General features: G+C 38.8%; 1 protein-coding gene across 5 annotated transcripts; it reads right to left on the bottom strand.

Annotated features, from left to right (window-relative positions):
• Positions 1–613: 613 nt before the first annotated feature.
• On the bottom strand, positions 614–18,255 carry LOC137099816 (TOM1-like protein 2). Of its 5 annotated transcripts, XM_067477104.1 has the most exons (16): positions 18,116–18,255; positions 14,121–14,205; positions 12,777–12,855; positions 12,134–12,283; positions 11,842–11,976; positions 11,619–11,762; positions 11,267–11,383; positions 10,185–10,318; positions 9,541–9,583; positions 8,369–8,540; positions 7,881–7,995; positions 7,131–7,206; positions 6,408–6,482; positions 4,481–4,540; positions 3,931–3,967; positions 1,178–3,758 (listed from the first exon to the last, which is right to left on the bottom strand). In XM_067477104.1, the coding sequence occupies exons 1-16, from the start codon at positions 18,243–18,245 to the stop codon at positions 3,613–3,615; spliced, it is 1,698 nt and encodes a 565-aa protein (XP_067333205.1). In that variant the 5' UTR covers positions 18,246–18,255; the 3' UTR covers positions 1,178–3,612. The 5 variants fall into 5 exon arrangements, with proteins under 5 accessions (XP_067333209.1, XP_067333205.1, XP_067333206.1 ...); XM_067477105.1 differs by lacking the exon at positions 4,481–4,540; XM_067477106.1 differs by lacking the exon at positions 6,408–6,482.
• Positions 18,256–18,278: the final 23 nt, after the last annotated feature.

The following is an 18,278-nucleotide window of genomic DNA, read 5'->3' as shown; positions in this document are numbered from 1 at the left end:
ACTAGATTCTCACGTTCTTATTCTTTGGGTTGTTATGATTTCATGACTGAAGAGGTGCCAGCACGAGGAGCATATGGCATAATTACTGACAGAAGTATGTAAAATGAGACATGATCAATAATGTGCTAAACAAACTTCGTCATAATACCTATATGGATTATTTATAGGCATTGTCACAAAAATGTTTACTGAGCACAAATGTTATTTAAGGCTTTTTCGAATTCTGAATTTTTTTATTGATATCGAGAACGCATTTTTCCAATTAAAAAGCAATTAAATTTACTTTGAAGGAAACGGCATGGATGTGTTTATTGTGGGCTTGCCCACAACAGCCAATGGGAACCGAGCAGGGGCGGGCAAGAGAAAGCTAGTTTGTTTGACGCGAAGCAGCTGCTCCTCCTGTAGAACCAGAGAAATTGTCCAATAGGAAGCCTAGAAACCGAGTGGGGTGATCTGACGTCACATTTCAGAGTCTAGTGATTACATCATGTGCTTAGTGAAATTGTGGTGGCAGCAGCAGGAGCAGAGAAATAAATTGGAGGCACATAGGTGGATGAAAAGAATAAAACGGAGGCAGATGGCTGTTGCTGTTTATTGAAATATAAATAAAACTAAATATGTCCCTAGTACAATTACACCTAATTTAGCTTTAAAAACTAAGGCTTATTCCAATTAATAGCTAAATTACTAATAATAGAGATGCATCAGCGTGAGTAAAACTATAATGTGAGCCCATAAAATGTGGAACCCAGGTGGGAGCCCCACAAAGGCAGAGTGGGGAAATAGGTCAGTGACCTAGAGTGGCACTGAAAGCTGTTGACATTACTGAAGGCTTGGTATTGTTGGTGGTAGGGTGTGTTTGTATAAAAGGTGCCGGTCAGATTCCCTTCATTGCTTGGTTTTGGAAAATTGCCACTGATGCCTCACAGGTAGAAACCTAAGGGAAAATGAATAACATAAAAACCCTGAACATGGTTTGTTTACTTTTCCATGTGCTAAGATGTTGGAGCAGAGTGTAATTGGTGTCTATGTAGCACCATTTGGGAGGGGTTGAGATGCACGTGACGATAGTGACCAGTACAGCAAGATTGAGACCAGGTTGCATTAAATGTGTGATGAAGAGGCAGGAAATTGTCACATAACCATTAGCAGTGAATAACCACAAACAGTTGTGAGGTAGAGGTCACACATTGGTAGTGTTTTATTGGGCAGTTACATACGTGCATTAGGTCAAATAAAAACCTGACCATTAGTAATGGCAGGGGACGGCACAGCCACACAGACATGGGACACCCACCAGCAGAAAACAAGCCTCTCTTCCATGTCCACAACCTAACTACAAAATGTTGCTATACCAGTAATAAAAAGACATTCAGTAGCCAACGTAACCAGGACATAAGTTTCATAAAAGCATGTAACACAACACACTCTATTACAGATCCAGAGATAGGTAAATCACAATCACAGAAAATTGCTGAAGTTCCCATCTTGGTGGTTCAGCCTGCAATGCAATAGGTTTTCAAAATTAACACAATGGCTGACTGTGAATTTAACAATATTATCTCAGTTACCTGGCAAACATTTTAAACCTATATAACCACATGGCATTTAAAAAAAAAAGTTAAAGCTCATTAATTAATAAATATTTAATTGTAATGATTACATAGACACAAGCAGCTTTTCAGGGTCAGCATTGCATATATGATATGTTAACAAGTTCAACAAATAATGAATAAATCTCCCTCTATACAGACATTGGAAAGTTTAAAATGTTTGATGCATGGTTAGGCTTTTACAGGTTGAGCGGGGGTTTAAATGGACTGTCTATGATTGATAGGGCTCTTGGTCCTAAATTGACTAACCAAAGTTTCAGGAAAAGAGGTGGAATGAAGACAGAATTGCTTTTTTGCCTCAATGTGTGCTCTTAGGTACCCCAGGTAGTTTAGTCAACGTGTCTTTGCTGAAATCACATCAATCGATTACCGAAACGCTTGGCAGCAGCTCCGACAAGTGCAGCTGAATCAAACCAAAATGAAAATAGACCAAGAATGAAAATATTTCTTTCAAAATCAAAATAAGCAAAATAATTGTTGTTTGCAGCATGCTTCAGCCCGAACCCCCAAAAGACCAATGAAAAAATAAAACGTTTCTTTTGCTTACATTAACTATAAAAAAACACAATGGGGTGAAATAATACATAAGCCTAACTGCCTTCTGGATATTGTTATGAGCCAATACATTATTAACCAGATACAGTAACTAAAATTCCTGTATTTTGAGGTATATAGATTACATGGTATAGAGCAATTGAAGTTCTACCTATATTAATACCTACAAACAGCACATTAATTTAGGCTGTAGTTTGTCTTTTAGTCAGTTATGGTGCCAGCACTAAGTCATGCCAATCGTTTATTGGCCAATATTTGTCTTAGATCTTTATATAATTTCTAATATCCTTAAACCTTGACTTGCAATTACACACTTAGAAAAGCTTTGTGCATAATGAAGTTCTAAATATTTAAAGATCATTTCCCATCCCCTAGAAAAATAGTGACCATCTTGTAAACTCAAATGACAAAATACAGATTTGTTTTTGCTTCAAAGTGCACAGACATTAATTATAGCAGGAGTAGGAACATGTTCATCATCCCTTTACCTTTAGAAGTCACAAACCTCAATATTACAGTAAAATCAAATGCCAGTTGGTCATTAAAGCCTTAATAGTCTTTGGAATGGCTAAATGTGTTTGCAATTGTTCAAGAGCACATTTTAAGTTTTTATGGTGTAGGTTTTCAGAGAGTTGAAATGATGGATGGTAATTATTCCATGCATGTTGCTTTCCCTTACCTACATGAAATACATAACAGAGAATCAAAACTAGTTCTTTTTAGACCATTTAGTTTTTTATTCCCTTTAGTTAATGGAATGTTGGCAAATGCCCATCATGACTAGCTATGATTTAGCTATTATATTCATAGTATATAGCCTGTTAACATACTACAAGCCGCTGTAAGCTGCTTCAGGCAAAGCTGATAATAAAACCAGTTGCCATTTACCATTTTTATGATCAGTATTGAGCATGACTAGAACCATACCTTGAGCATTTCTTGCAAAAGAAATTCATGGATAGACCATAACCAGAGTGCTAGTACATACTAACATTAAAACAACAAATGCATAAGTTAGCAATTAGCTCCATGTAGTAAAACAACACAATATAGTCCTAATTTAATGCTTCCATACTGACTCAATGCATGGACCTGCAGTGACATTTTCCCATTGATCTTGCAGTAATATACCACATTTATAACCATGTCAAACAACTTAGGTTGTCTTCCTTTGGTGGAGCATTAAAATGAGATGCAGGGCAACAGGTAGTACATCCCACACTAAGAGATTAATACATCCATTATAGTAAAATGCAACACAGCAGTGTGCAGTAAACATACTGGATCTCTGTATGTTAGAGCAATACTGTGGCATGAGAATGACAAGGAGGTGGAGATCACTACCTCAGCAATGTAATGGGACCGGATGGACTATTAAGGGGAACCATATAGGTCAAGGACCTTTACATGCCCTGCAGAGACATGGATGCTCTAGACAAAAAGTCTACAAGGCAAAGAGGGCATCTTCCGTTTGTTCAACTTTCTTGTTGGAGCCACCAGAGGCACGGGGCGGGTGAGCTGGCGTGGCCCCTGGGGGAGACGGCATAGTATCTGATGCCTTTGCTCGCTCCTCCAGGAACTTATCAAACTCTGCAAGAAACAAATTTATTAATCTCAATATAATAAAAGGAAATTGATTTAATCAATTTAGTTTAAAGCAAAAGCAATTAAAGGAGCAAAGCAAACCAATAAAACATTACACGTGATGTGAGCTAGTGAAACATATGCAATTGTTTATATAAAATGTGATGAGATCCTGTACCTTCACTGGTCACCCCTTCCTCAGCAGCATCACCTTTCTAATAAGAAGAAAATGAATACATTTTGGTGTACGGTAACAGCATAAACAGAAACAGAATAAAGCTAATACACAAAAAACATCATACTGTCGATTTCCAATGCCTGTAAAGTTGCACATAAACTAAGACAAATCCATACAAAGTCATTCATGATGGATGTGTCACTCGTGCATCCTTTACAATTATTTTACAAGTGAACGCCACAAGAAGCCTTCTGGAGCCCAACTCCACAACCTCCACATGCATGCTGTATGTTAAGTAAGATCATGTCAGCTGTTAATAGCACTATGTTAGCATATAGAAGTCAGACCTCACGGTAAACTGTTTTCTGTCAGTCATTGGTGGAAATAAATTAGATTACAGTGAATGAAAGAACATAAAGTTAAAGGAAACTGAAGTTGAATGCATCAACTCATATGAGATGGATGGGTTTAAGAAAACAAAACAAAATTGAGGGTAGAAGAGACTGAGCAAAAAGAGAAAAAGATATAAATCAAGGTAAAGAAGTCTCACCACGTCAGTACAGAGCCACTCCTCTATGTCATCCATGACAGAGGACTGCGATACAGGGATCTATGGAGCAAAGCCATGGACAAACCAAGGGGCAGCACCAAAGCCACAACAGAAAGACAACCAACCCCATCAAGAGGAACAGAAATTGTAACACACACACACACATACAAAAAGAATAAGAGTCACCAAAAGGTTCATAGGGGAAGATGATAAAAATCAAAAGGAGAACAAAAAGAAAATCCTCTGACAACACACAACCCCTCTTGACTCTGTGCCCCTCCTGTTTTATCACGGGCAACAATCTGCTATACAGCTGTCTTCTATGAAAATAAGAGTTCCAAGGTTGTGTATTTTTCTCATTAGTTTTGTAGTGCTGACATGGCTTAACAGCTGCCGACTAATGTCACACAGCAGTTTTAATTATTCTACATCATTAGTTAATTAGCCAATCGCTTGAATGTGATTAAGAGATTGATTGGGTGCGAAAAACTGAAAGCACAGGGACCATTGAGAGGCAGCACAATCCCGTGGCACACACACACACCACATAGGGCACAGAGCATGAACAGCATCGCATGGCGGTGACTGTGATGATGGAAGCAATGTCACAGTGGATGGTGTGCCTTTGTGTATATGTACAGTAGGTGTTGGCACCAAATAAAGTAAATTGGGACTGAAAGTCTGCAGAATCATTAGAAAAGTTGTTGTGTTATTGAGTCGCAACGCTTCAGTCCATCTACAAGAAGAAATAATTAGGGGGACTTCAAAAGCTACCTTCATGCTTTTTGTTTAGAAATGCAGAAAGGGCATTGGGTTTATACACTAAATATATATTTGGTCATCCACATCCCTTCAATGCCTATGTAATGGCCCAGAGTCCTCTTTCAAAGTCGATATCAAAGTGAAACTGAGAGAACAAAACTCCTTTTCCTGAGGCCCTGTTATACACTTGTAGCAATAAAAGCAAATATACATATAAATACATCTAAGCTAAAAATACAATCTTCACATTTAAACATTCAGTCATTTAATCACCTTCGTTGTTACATGTTACAAATCAAAAAACAATGATTGATCTGTTAGTGAGATGTGAGGTTGTCATTGAAAACATCTAGTGTATTATCTAAGATCCACGAGCTGTTAGAGGACAACTGACAAATACTCGCCACTACACAGCAAAACACCATCCATTGACTTATTTTTCAATGCTTGGGTAATGTGCTACAAGTATTTTAACACAATTGATTGTTGCTGTGTAGCACAAGTATCTGTAGCCCCCCCCCCCAATGTTTTACCGCAACTGTTAGAGATAGATCTAGTTAACGGAAGGTCCTGGGAACCAGTTAAGCTCATTATTTAATCTAATAGAAAGGGTATATTACGGTTTAATGCATAAGTAATGGATATAGGGTTTAGTGCCTATATCAATAAAATACAACAGAGCTGAGCAATATGATTGTTGTAAATCAACTGCCAAATAAAATACGTGGAAATTAAAGTCTGTTTTTGGCTTATCCAGTGAATTACTTAAAACCCAAGTCAAGATTCTTCATCATGCAAGAATCCAGTAAACATTTTTTTTTTTTTATGCAACACTGCCTGCAAAGACTAAACACGACCAATAGAACAGAAATAAGACAGTGAAATAAGTCCTAGCTGACAAATATTTGACATCCATAGTATTGTCACATTGCCCAACACTAGAGTATAATATTTCTACTTGGCATAGAGGTCGATGTTTTTAAGGGAAAAAAACTTTGTTGGTATGGGGCTTGTTTGAGCATTCCAGGGCAGAGCAGTGAGGTGAGGATGAGAATGAAGTGCAGCTTATGAGGATGAAGAATGATGCCGGAGGAGGTTGAGTATGTGGGTGGTGGTGGTCTTAAGGGAGGGTTAAAGGAGGACACACTGAGGATGGAGTCCTCACCATTCCTTGAGTAATAAGCCAGCTGTCTATGGGCAGCTCCTGATCTGGTGGGTTATCATCCCCTTTTACCCTTAGCTGAATCAACAACAGAACAACACCTTACACAAGAGAAGAAAGGCAGCAGGCCCCCACCACAGCAAACCATACAGTGCAGACAGAGAGAGACAGAGGAGAAGTCAAATATGCAAAAGACGATTTTCATTTAAAGGGGAGAAAAATAAAGAGAAAATAGGAAATGACGAAAGGTTCATTCCATAAAGATGAAAATGAGGAAAATAAAAAAGGGGAACAAGTTTTTGAACTCCCTCAAGTAAAAGTACTGCAGGAGGAAAAGAGCACCTGAGGTGACTTGAAAAAAAAGATGGTATGTGCAATCACCACTGTGTGTGTGCTCATGTGTCTGCATGTGTGTATGGCAGTTTGGATTTCAAAATCATCTATGTACTTAGTAATAACTATGCAAATATATTGCAATGTATAATCAGACAGCAAGGATGGCTAAGAATAAATCTTGATTTTCTGTGCAAACTGAATGTGAAGATGAACAGAAACTGGATTAATAAAAACTGATATCATATGCTAAATCAATAGGAAAGCAAATTTCATGTTTTTCACTGACTAGTAATAAGGTAATAAGTGTACTTATCACCTTTAAAGTTACTACGATGTTAAATATTTATTTCAACTATACAGAGCTTAAACCACATGCTTCAGTGTACCCACCCCTCCTGTATTCTGTTGTCTCACATCTAAAGCTGAAGCCAGGCCACCCAAAGCCTGCGGGTCCTCATACTTCACACTGTGCATAAAAACATATTGAAGACAGGGCTAAGGCAAAAGAATTAAAATTTCAAAACACACATAAATTAAGACGAAAAATGACTACAAAACACTAAAACTACATTAATATTTATAATATTTGACAAAAGTTCAGTAAAATGTTTCTAATTTGGTCAATTTCAAGACTAGATAAATGGATTTCATATGAGTGAGTGGGGAGTGAATAAACACCTCTGGCCAGACTCAAGCTGAACAGGTTGAAGTTATGTGGTACAGACGCATGTGCCAATAGACATCCTATTACATCATTCACTAAGAACAGGAATATATCCAAAGTAGTGTAGGGAGTAAATGTACTAAGTACTCCTCAAAAAGCGGCCTATCTGTAAGAAAATACACGATAATGCAATTTATTAAGGTAGCTAAAAGTTAATTTTAAGTTATATTTTTTTTAACTGCAAAACTTCTATCTATTAATACATTTCTTTTTTATTTACTCCATCTAAATGTTGAAATTACAACTGAAGACAACACATTGTTGGCAAAGTACCACACTAACACTGAAAGCCCTAGGGGTATTCAACAGTTATTCTAGGAAATGCAGTGGGAAATTATTTACTTAAGAAGGTGCAGTAAGATACAGTGGCCACATTAAAGATTTAACCACAAATGCAAAACAACATCTACACTTACTTTTTGCGTTGTTCGGCCAGAGAGCTACTCCTGGTCTGGGCAAACATGTCAAAGTCGTCCTGGTTGTGTCCTGAAAGAGATGATAGTGTGCCGCTCACACTGTCTGAACCCACCTCTGGACCAAGATGGCAACAGAAAAGAGCAGAGGGGGCAAGAAATAAATGAGATGTAGGATTATGAGGAAAGATTTCACCTGCCACTTTGTGGCTATATCAACAAATTTATATTAGATCCAATCAAATTACACTGTAGAGACGTCCTAGAGAACATCATGGGAGCAACCTGTGATACCTCTAGCAATGAGTTATGGTGCTGGGCTTATTTCCCAGAATCACCTTTTTTTTTTTTTTTTTTTAAACACACTGTTTAGTCTGCGGAGACTGGTAGAAGTGACTGTGTGCTGTTTGATAGCTGGAATTTGTAATCGAGAGGGATGCACAAACCAGCAGTCTATTTTCCAAACAGACTTAATTTAATTCTCATTTTACCAAGGCCAGCTAGTGAAGTGGAGAGCGAGGTTGTAGATGGGTTGTGTGGTGTGGAAGCAGTGGCCCCAGCAGTGGAGTGGGGTGGAGGGCTGGATGAGATCCTGGGCGTAACAACAGAAGGGGAGCCTGGACCAAGGTCTATCAGGTTGTCCTCCGTGGCCTCATTCAACATCTGAAAAGGAACAAACCGAGAGAAAAAGGAAGAAAATAATACAGTCTCAGGTACTTTTTGCAACACAGTCCACCCAACAAAAAGAGATTAAGGAAGACTGAACATTTGTTGAGGAAATGTTAAATGAAAGTGTTTGCCCTTTGTTTACCCAAAGGGAATTCTTTGTAGCTACTGAAATTCTACAGGATTGACTACACAATTTGAGACAACATTGTAAACCAGATTGAGGATTGGAAGCTTTGCACAGAACAATAGTGGGGCTTGAATAAACTTGCACAAGACTTGTGTGTCTGACAGAAGGCAAGAAGGAGGGGAGAGAAGGGCATATAGTGTCTGGTTTCACACTGACACAAATGTTGACAATTGACATGTGTCTAAGCATTAGCTCCATATAACAAATGTGTTAACATTCATGGCTCTGTTCATCAGTGTACAAGCACAATGGTTTGGCTAGAATGTGGTACTGGTGTCATACTTGCCTCCGTCAGCTGGCCACAGCACAAACAGACAGAGCACACAGAAAAATCAACAGAACGCAAACATAAACAGCTATGTGGGATGCAGTGAGAGATGCCCCAGTCCTCTGGCAAATCACTGATACTGGCAAAAGTACATATTAAATAACAGACTGGAGCTTGTTCTGGTTTGTTTGTCCAATTTCACAAAACAAGAAAATGCAATAAATTTGAATTACATATTAATGTTTCAGTGGAATGTAATAGTGTAAATAGTAAAATATGAATAGTAATTATGAACATATTAAAGTAAGGACAACAATGGCTATGGGGACTGATTTATGTATGAAACGTCTGATAGTACTAGTAATGTTCGACAAAGTGCTACAGACAATGTAGATGTAAAAAGTAAAAGGGATTCTTTTAAAAGAACAGAACAAAAAACATGTCATGAGCAAAATGTAAGAAACAAAAACGCCAAAGACACATTTTTAGGCATTTTATTTTGCTTTTTTCAAGCAGAGCCTCAGTAAAAAGGTACTCACCCCATTGTTCTGCGCAGCTCTACCTGATCTGTACCTCTCATACCTGTGAACAACACAAAGAAACACTCTGAATGTTTTACCACACGCTTTGTGAGATTGAAATGCAAACACGTGTTTTAGCTTCAGAAACCCCATGAAAGAGACATTGTAGCAGTTTGAAGCCACAAATGGTTTTTCAAAGAATGAGATACAAAGTGTTTTACAGGCGACCTCTCACTTAGTAATGTTTGGACTGTCAAACAAAAATGTAATGTACAATACGTGACAATTCAGCACCAAGAATGGTTTTCTCAAAAACAAAATCCAATAAAAAACATCAATGTGCTTTGGTGTAATCAAATCTATAATTACATGATTTGAGTTATAATCACAAAGCACAGCAAATCCATTAAACGCACTGGTCTAAGTCTTGATCTTACGCATTGGGTCTCAGCAACAACAAGCTCAGCTGTTAGATGCTTAGAAAATCCGTATTAACAAAAGATAATGTGAAGCAGCAAAACGAATTAACTTGATATGTGGTCCACTAACTTTGTTGAGGTGGTGTGACTGGTGTGTGACCTCAGACTGCTTTGACAAGCACATCTTGTCTGCCTTGTCGTACTAAACAAATACATTCTGATTGACGATCTGATTGATTGTACCTTTCATATCGGAGGAAAATGTTGTTGAGGTCATCATTGACATGTAGCAGGTCCTCGGTCACTTCCTCGTTAGAGACTCGTGAAATCAGTTCAACCACTCTCTGCTGCATAGCCCTGCATGTCCTGTTTAGCTCCTAAAACATTGGCACATTAACAGACGGGCCATTACATTAAATAATTATATAGAAACAGAATATGAAAGATGGAGAAAGCGTAAACTATAAAACAAAAGAAAGGTGACAGTATGGTTTCGTCAATGCTATTACATGTTATTATATGCCTCATTTTTTACATGAAATCTGTACGTCTTTTTTTTTCTGCTGAGAAATGAAAAAGGAAACTAAGTACTTAGTACTTTATTTAACCTTTATTTCACCAGGTTAATATCCCATTAAGCAAACCGCTTTTCTGAGGGAGATCTGCCCAGATCTTTGCAGCTGACACAAATACTTGAGTGGATTTTGCCCGGAAAGATTAAAGTCATGACTTTCTATACCACACGCTAATTGCCCGTTTCGAGAATTTTAACACAGCCAACTACCTCCTGATAAGCTGTGGGTGAGTTGTGCATTTACTCTAAAAACTAAAGACTCTACTCCCCCTGGTGGCGGCTTAGTGTTACAACAACTCAAAAACAATTGACAAGCCATATGACACGTGAATTTGTCCAGCGTTTTTTACTGAACTATATTGGAGCAGCCAAACCTATGGTACGTACAGCATAATGGGTCTTGTTTCCATTTTATGACAAATAGAAACACACTGTTATGGCATAAAAAATGTGGGTTGAGTATAGAGAATATTACCATGTATGTGCTATGAAATGTAAGCCCATGTATTTTAATTATACTTCATATAATGCACAGTAACAGTGCAGAGCAGTGAAATACAACCTGGGTTGTGTGTTCCCTGTATTACTCTACCGTAACATTAGAGCATAACAGCACAGCACCATAGTTTTATATTTTGAGAAAACACCAGCAGCATATTTTGAGGGTTTCATTTAGATTAGCAGGGATCTCTCAAATGATCCTTCCACATAATGAAAGACTACAAAATAACTAGTGGTCTAGTCATCTAACCTGCAGCAGTTCAAGGTCAGAAGCATCTTCCTGACCAGGGACCATCTCTGTGAGCATCTCTGACATTACTTTGATGTTTCCTCTCACAATGTCCAACTCACTTCGCAGCCGGGCAATCTGAAAGCACAGGAGGTCCAGTGTCAAAAGAAAAACATTAACGAATTATTCAGTGTCAGCCTCCAGCAGATTTCCTTGAAGGAAGTGGACTGAATAGTCACAAAATATAAAATCATGTAATATGCTTAAAATTATGCACTTCGTTAGTAAATTAAGTATATCAAACATTGGGCCAATGAATCGATCAACCACTAGTCAATTTCATTGGTCAAAAGTACTTCTCTTTGTCCCTCACCTGTTCAGGGGTTGGTGTAATCGGGCTGGCAACATGGGAGACCTGTGTGGCAGAGACTGGGGTTGGGGCAGGTTTAGGAGGCCCTGTAGCAGGTGGGGAAGGGGCTAAGTACTTGATCATGGCTGGGTCCACCTCTGGTGTACCCTGAAAAAAGAGAAACTCTTTTAAATATTTCTGTGTGAGTATACACATGTATGTGCACTGTGTACTTCTGTCTCCTCACCCTCTGTGGTGTGTGAATGGGAGACAACGCATCCAGGTCTGCCATTGGGAACTCAATCCCTCTCCTCTTCAGTTCCTCATAAATTTGGACCACGCCAGTTAGATCTGGGCTACTCCTGAAGGCATCTGCCCAAGCCTGTCAACACACACACACCAATCATTATTTTATATTGTATTATACTCTTAAAATATACAGTATAATAAAACAGCCACTTATTGTGGTCTAAACTGCAAACTTTATATTATGACATATAACACAATCCATACAACCGAAACAAGCAGAAATTTGATACCTGTATGAGGGATAGTACTTTGTCTTGTACGATGGTTGGGGGATTGGTTTTTGGGGAAATAATTTTGACCAACACACCGTCAATAAAATCTCTGTTGGCCACCTGAACATGAAACCTGTGGCCGCAGTTCTTCACACATGTTTCCACCACCTGCAGAGAAAGAAAGGATTAAAGAGATACACGAGGATGGGAAAGGAAAAATAGAAAATGCACAGAAGGAAAGTTCACGCGTGAGATCTGGTATAGAAACACTTTACACTGTAGTGTTAACTAAAGATCTCACTCAGAATCCTTTTAGTATCACACAGAGGGGATTTTAACTAACAGAGCTACAATATCAAAGCTGTGGGTGGATGTGAACGTAGCTTAAAAGGCAGGGTTGTCATAAACCAAACAAAACATGAGCAATCCCAGGAGAAGAAAAACAGTGGAATAAAATCACTAAGCACACAAGATCAGGAGAGGTCAAATTTTATGTGGGGTGCAACCTTTTAATGTTTTACACATAGCAGAAAGGCAACAACCACCTAGTTGCTGTCTAAACAAAAACTCTTCTAAGATTCAAAGCCATCTTAATTCACAATGCCTACTGATATGTTGGGTCTTCCAATATAAAATCCAGCTAAAAGTAAGAACTTCTCACCGTTAGCGCCAGCATCACTTCCCTATAGTTCTTGTTTCCACTAAGTCTCTTCTTCAGTGCCCGCATGGCATCTCTCGGCCTGAAGGGAAACAGCAGAGAAGAAACAGCTGCATAAATCACCCCAGCTGAGAGTACGCATAACATCTTTGACTTTGTTGGAATAAAAGATTTTATGTGCCACAATAACAGATGCTAGCCAGCCTGTCAGTGCAACTTGAGTAAGACAGAGAAGGACCGTCACACCATCTGCTTCTCTCTTTTCTTTCTGCTTGACTATGTGTTTTCTCCCAAGGCAAGATCAAAGCTGTCCATGCATGAAGATTTCAGGTTGGCTCTCTGCCTCAAACTGCCCATCTCCTCACCACAGATGGGACATAATAAGCTTTTATGAACTCCTTCATGAGCTATGGTACATTTAGAGTGTGGGAGAACTGGAACGGATAGAAATGGATGGACACTGAGCAGATCTGAGCATATACCTTCCAATGGACAGCGCAGTATGTGTGTTTGTCCAGTGCTCCAAGCATCTGTCTGATTCTTTGTTATAATCGCATTTTCTTGCTTGTGTTGGTTTGTTTTTGAATGATGCATCTGCAGAATGCTAATTTCAGTACTTACCTATGGTGGCAGATATAGGATTTAAAAAACAAAGGAACTTTCTCCAAATGAGTAAATCACTCTAGTTAGAAAAAATTAATAATTCTAGAATAATTTGGGTGATGTTTCTACATGAACCACAACTGACACATGCTCTGTACAGCCCTGAGGACAAGATTTTCTGACACTCGCTGACACCCCATCTTGTTCTGTGTCACTGTGTGTGTGTGTGTGTGTGTGTGTGTGTGTGTGTGTGTGTGTGTGTGTGTGTGTGTGTGTGTGTGTGTGTCTTTCAAGACTCGTGTCCAACATATTGACTGTGTGTAGGCATGAAGAATCTGAAAACTAAAGGAAATGGAACTGTCTGAGGGGAATTTAAAAAAATATTCCCTAAAAAAAACTACTTTCCATAAATTAATATCACACTATGGAACAGTATGCCTTTTCATTTTTAACTGTGAACCTATGTAGGCTGGGCATTTTTAGTGTAGGAGGCTGCTATAAGAATGTCATTCATTACATGAGTGTCACCTAATAAAAACAAAAGGCTTTCTGTATGGGATCTGCTGGTAAAGAAGAATAGTCAGTGTATTAGTTTCCTATGAGTCACTCAGTCAGTCAGTGTGTGATAAAACTCTGGAGATCCTACGGAGCTGTGGGATCCACAAATGCAGACCAGAAGTCTTTTTGACCGAATACTAAAGATTTTAAGTTTATTATACGTATTAAATAACTGCATCAACTCACCCTTCGTCTGTCTCATTTATGATATCACAGATTTCCATGTTAAGAGTCCAGTCTTCATTCTGCAGGCCTCCATCTGTTGCCCTCTCTGGACAAAAAAACAACAACAAGGATTTCAACAAGAACATTGATTACATTTTATTTTTTCAACCTTTTATGGATACACAGAAGAAAAGTGGAGTTTCAAAAGCAGAACCCTTTATCTCAGTTAAACAGACTATGAATATAAAGGTTGTGTTGACTTGGCTTTAAATGTATGATGCATGATATTTTACAGCATTTTTGCAGTAACACTATAAATGACTTTGTGACAACAGTACAACAACTAAATAATATCTTTTTTGCCACAAGTCACATCGGTATAGAGCTTTAGAATTTGTGATACAAATTCATCAGTATAATAAGCTATGAACCATTTTTCTGATTGTCACAAACCGGACAATTAACTCTATTTATTATCCAAAATTTATTTATTTTAAGTCCAGAAGAGCTGTAGGAATATATTATTTTATTCAAGTCGGGGGTATTTTCAAGGCTACAATCGAGATAATCCAGAGAATAAGGAATTTTTTCGCACTATGCACCAAATAAATAAACATTTTTATTTAAATCGTCATGCTGAGCATTTTCTGTCTACTGAGATTAACTTAACAAAAATGAGATAAATGCAAAACAGATGACATGACAGGACGTTTAAAACAATACTACTTTAGCCGGTGGCTACTGCAACTATTAACTCAAATGAATATATTTATTTTACTTTATAGTTCCCTTTTGGCATGTGAATATCCTGTCCAAAATCAAGATTTATTAAAAGGCCGACTGGAAGCCAATCTATCTTTTTTATACGAATTACAAGCATCAGGAGACTATTACAATTCTTCATTACTTTACGTGTTCATAACCTTGTTTTTACAAGAAACCCTCATGTGCAATAAAATACGGCCAACCACCTGTCGCTCTGATGCCTCTAGCTCAAGGAAATTAACTGAAAGAGCCAACCAAAGAAATAGAAAGAGGAAGGCTAACATCTCAGGGGAAAGTCAAGCTGAAGGTGGGTGTGATGCATCTGAGTACTGAATAATAACTGATTTAACAGCTGGAAAACAAAAGCCACAGAGACGTGGGCTTTCCTTCACACTCACCTTGCCATTTAATAGTAGCTACAGACAGGAAATAATGTTATTTAAACTGTGAGAAGATACACTGACAAACTGATGCAGCAGTTGTCCCCTGAATCTATCCTTCATGTCTGTGAATGCTGATATCTTTCAGGATTGCAGTCACATGGGGTGAGATTTACAGAAAAAAAGATTTTCTACTTAAGGAAGCTGTGTCCGTTTTCCTATGACTGACACTCAGTGGATTCTCATTAGACTATTCGTGAGCTTGGACAGGAGGAGCTTCTCTCTCTAAAGCCCAGAGGCCCTGAGCAGGCTGTCATGCCCAAGCCAAGAGCCTCTCACTGGGCCGTGCTGCCTTCCTTATGGGTAGCTCAACATTGGACAAGCCTGACAGCCATGACTTATTCATGCTCTACCCCTCCTCTCTAATCAACTTGTCACAGAGTGCATGACTGCCGAGAGACAGGTATGTTTTCAGAAGGAATCTCTTGAGCCACACCAACAAACACGCTTATCTACAAAAATAGTGAAACAAGAAGAATTTTAGCATGAGCAGCATGTCTGAGCAGCTGTGTGTAACACGGTACAATGTATAGAAAAAACGTCTGGAAGAATTAACCAACTAATGCCATATCCCAAGTAATCTCCTCAAGTGGATTGTCGGGTTGAGGTAGGACGTAGCACCGGTGGCAGAGGAGAGAGAAACGGTTAAAAAATAAAATCTGATCTGTCCATGTGAAATGAGCTAGAACAACACAGAACATTCAGAGCCTTGCTAATTAATTTAGATGCCTACTGAGTGCATTGATTTGTGGTGTTCTGTCAGTCCCCCCAGTCCTGGCAACTGACACCACACCAGTCAATCACATGGCTTTAACAGTGGCAGGCTGTGCCACACACTGGGAGCAAAGCCACAAATATCTGACTCTTACTGTTGGACAACAATGGGACAATCTTGCAATGGTTTGTCTATTTAAAACTCATCTCGTCTCTTTCTTTCTCTACTTGTCCTTATTTTCACGGTATTTGCTCACTTTCTATTCCTCTACTTACTAGCATTAGAACAAACTAAAAGTGGGTTGCATACCCTAATTGGCAGAAATATGCATAGATGCATGTAATTAACTAACATTTAGTGGTACTTTGCCCTGTTAGTGTAAACTTCCTAAATCTACAATCTTATTTTTTGTACAACATTAAGCCAGGGAATGCTACTGGTGTATAAAAAGATGACATGGCAAAATGACCTATAGGCCTACTAATAGATCCTGATGAGTCAGTGCTGTTACAAAAAGGAAAGAAACTGTTTAATGTAATTTCTTAATTAATTTATCCCTGGTGCATTACTAATGATTCCAGTGGAGAAAGTCTGTCAACGTACTTTGACCTGCCTTAAGCTATTAAACAATATCCTTAAAAGAGAGCTTGTATGTCTCCTCATTTTAAAAGGACAAAAAGCAATGTGCACATACAACTGCATGTATCGTTCACCACCTCAGTCACTTAGGAAATGAACAATGCCAAATGCATCACTCAGCAGCTCCTTTCCTTCTCTCCTTCATTGTTGCAGGTAAGGGGATTCTTTGCCCTCCTACTGTCGTGTATGGTACCTGGTAGACCGGTTTCACAGTTTGTGCACTGAGGGCTATTTTGGATGATACAGCACACTGCAGCTCACAAGGGGGTAGTGGGCAACACTCATCCACGCTCGAGGACAATTTGAACGACTCTTTTCCTCCAAGCTGTTTTCATCCAATTTCAACAATGACCATGATTAAAGCACTGCTTATTTAGACTTACTATAATAGATAGACAGATTTGGTAAGGACATGGCAAAGTCTAACATTGGCACACATTGGAATTATGTATAAAATAGGAGCTTGATCTACTGTGACTAAGAACAAAAATAAAGGCTCCACCTTTGTTTTGCAAAGATTCAACTAATCTCGAATGGCTGCACAAAATCTTTATGGCTGTTTGCCCAACTTTATATACACTGGAAAGCAAGTCTAACCTGTTTACAAATAAAAAGGTTAAATGTTACAAGTGCCAAGTTAGTGTAGGGAATGAGCTACCTGAAGATGGCAGTCTCTCTATAAACAGTGACAGTGCAGTACCAGTGCTGTTGTAGAGCAGTATAGTCTGTGATAGGTGACATTTCCTCACCACGGACCATTATTAGATTTCATTAAAACCACTGGGTTAGCAATATCACCAATTATCAAATAAAACAAAGTTATTAGTTAGTTACCATTATATGTGCCATTCTCTCATTAAAACTAGACTGCAAGGAATTGGTGACAGCTGACCTGGATGAGAGTTTGATCATCTCTAGACAGTTTTGCAACCAACAGGCAAAATGCTAAAATAGATGCAACGCCACAGGTCTTTCTTGTCCCCGCTGCATAACAACAACAACAAAAAAAAAAAACACAACGCAGAACACAAAACAAATCTGCTAATGATACATTGAGTAAGCAGAGTGGTCAACTTTAGTTAGGGACTATGGAAACACTGAACTTCAACTTGGCTAAAGCTCTGCAAGCCACTTTAAGCCGTGTCACTACACTACACCCGTGTAATTTCATGTCCTTGAAAACTGCATTGCATCGTCTACACAGATAAGGAGTGATTTATCAAAACGACCTTTGATTACAGCGGACTAAATCAGATTTACTGGCTAGCATTAGCTAAAAGCTCATTCCAAGGCGATGACGTTCCCTGCGATGATGCTTGCTAGCTCCCTTTTTCCACTGGCGCACCCTATAGCCACCGTAAACCCTGGTAGAAAACACCAAATGTTTGACCACGCTCAAATTCCGTAAGATGAAGGAAGTATCAAGTCTCTAACACGTTATTTCAAAGCTAACATACCTATACATTGACCCACGGGAGTGCTGTACGGATTGCCAAGTAAGAACTCCATTTTGACAACAAAACAATCCGCTCGGGAATGACTGATGCTGAGGCCCAGAGGCGGTGCTACTACGTCCCGCCCACACATCAATTCAATTGGACGAACAAAAAATGACGCTTG

Source organism: Channa argus, chromosome 15 (assembly GCF_033026475.1).
Source record: "Channa argus isolate prfri chromosome 15, Channa argus male v1.0, whole genome shotgun sequence".
NCBI lineage: Eukaryota > Metazoa > Chordata > Actinopteri > Anabantiformes > Channidae > Channa > Channa argus.
This window is presented reverse-complemented; position numbering and strand designations above follow the sequence as displayed.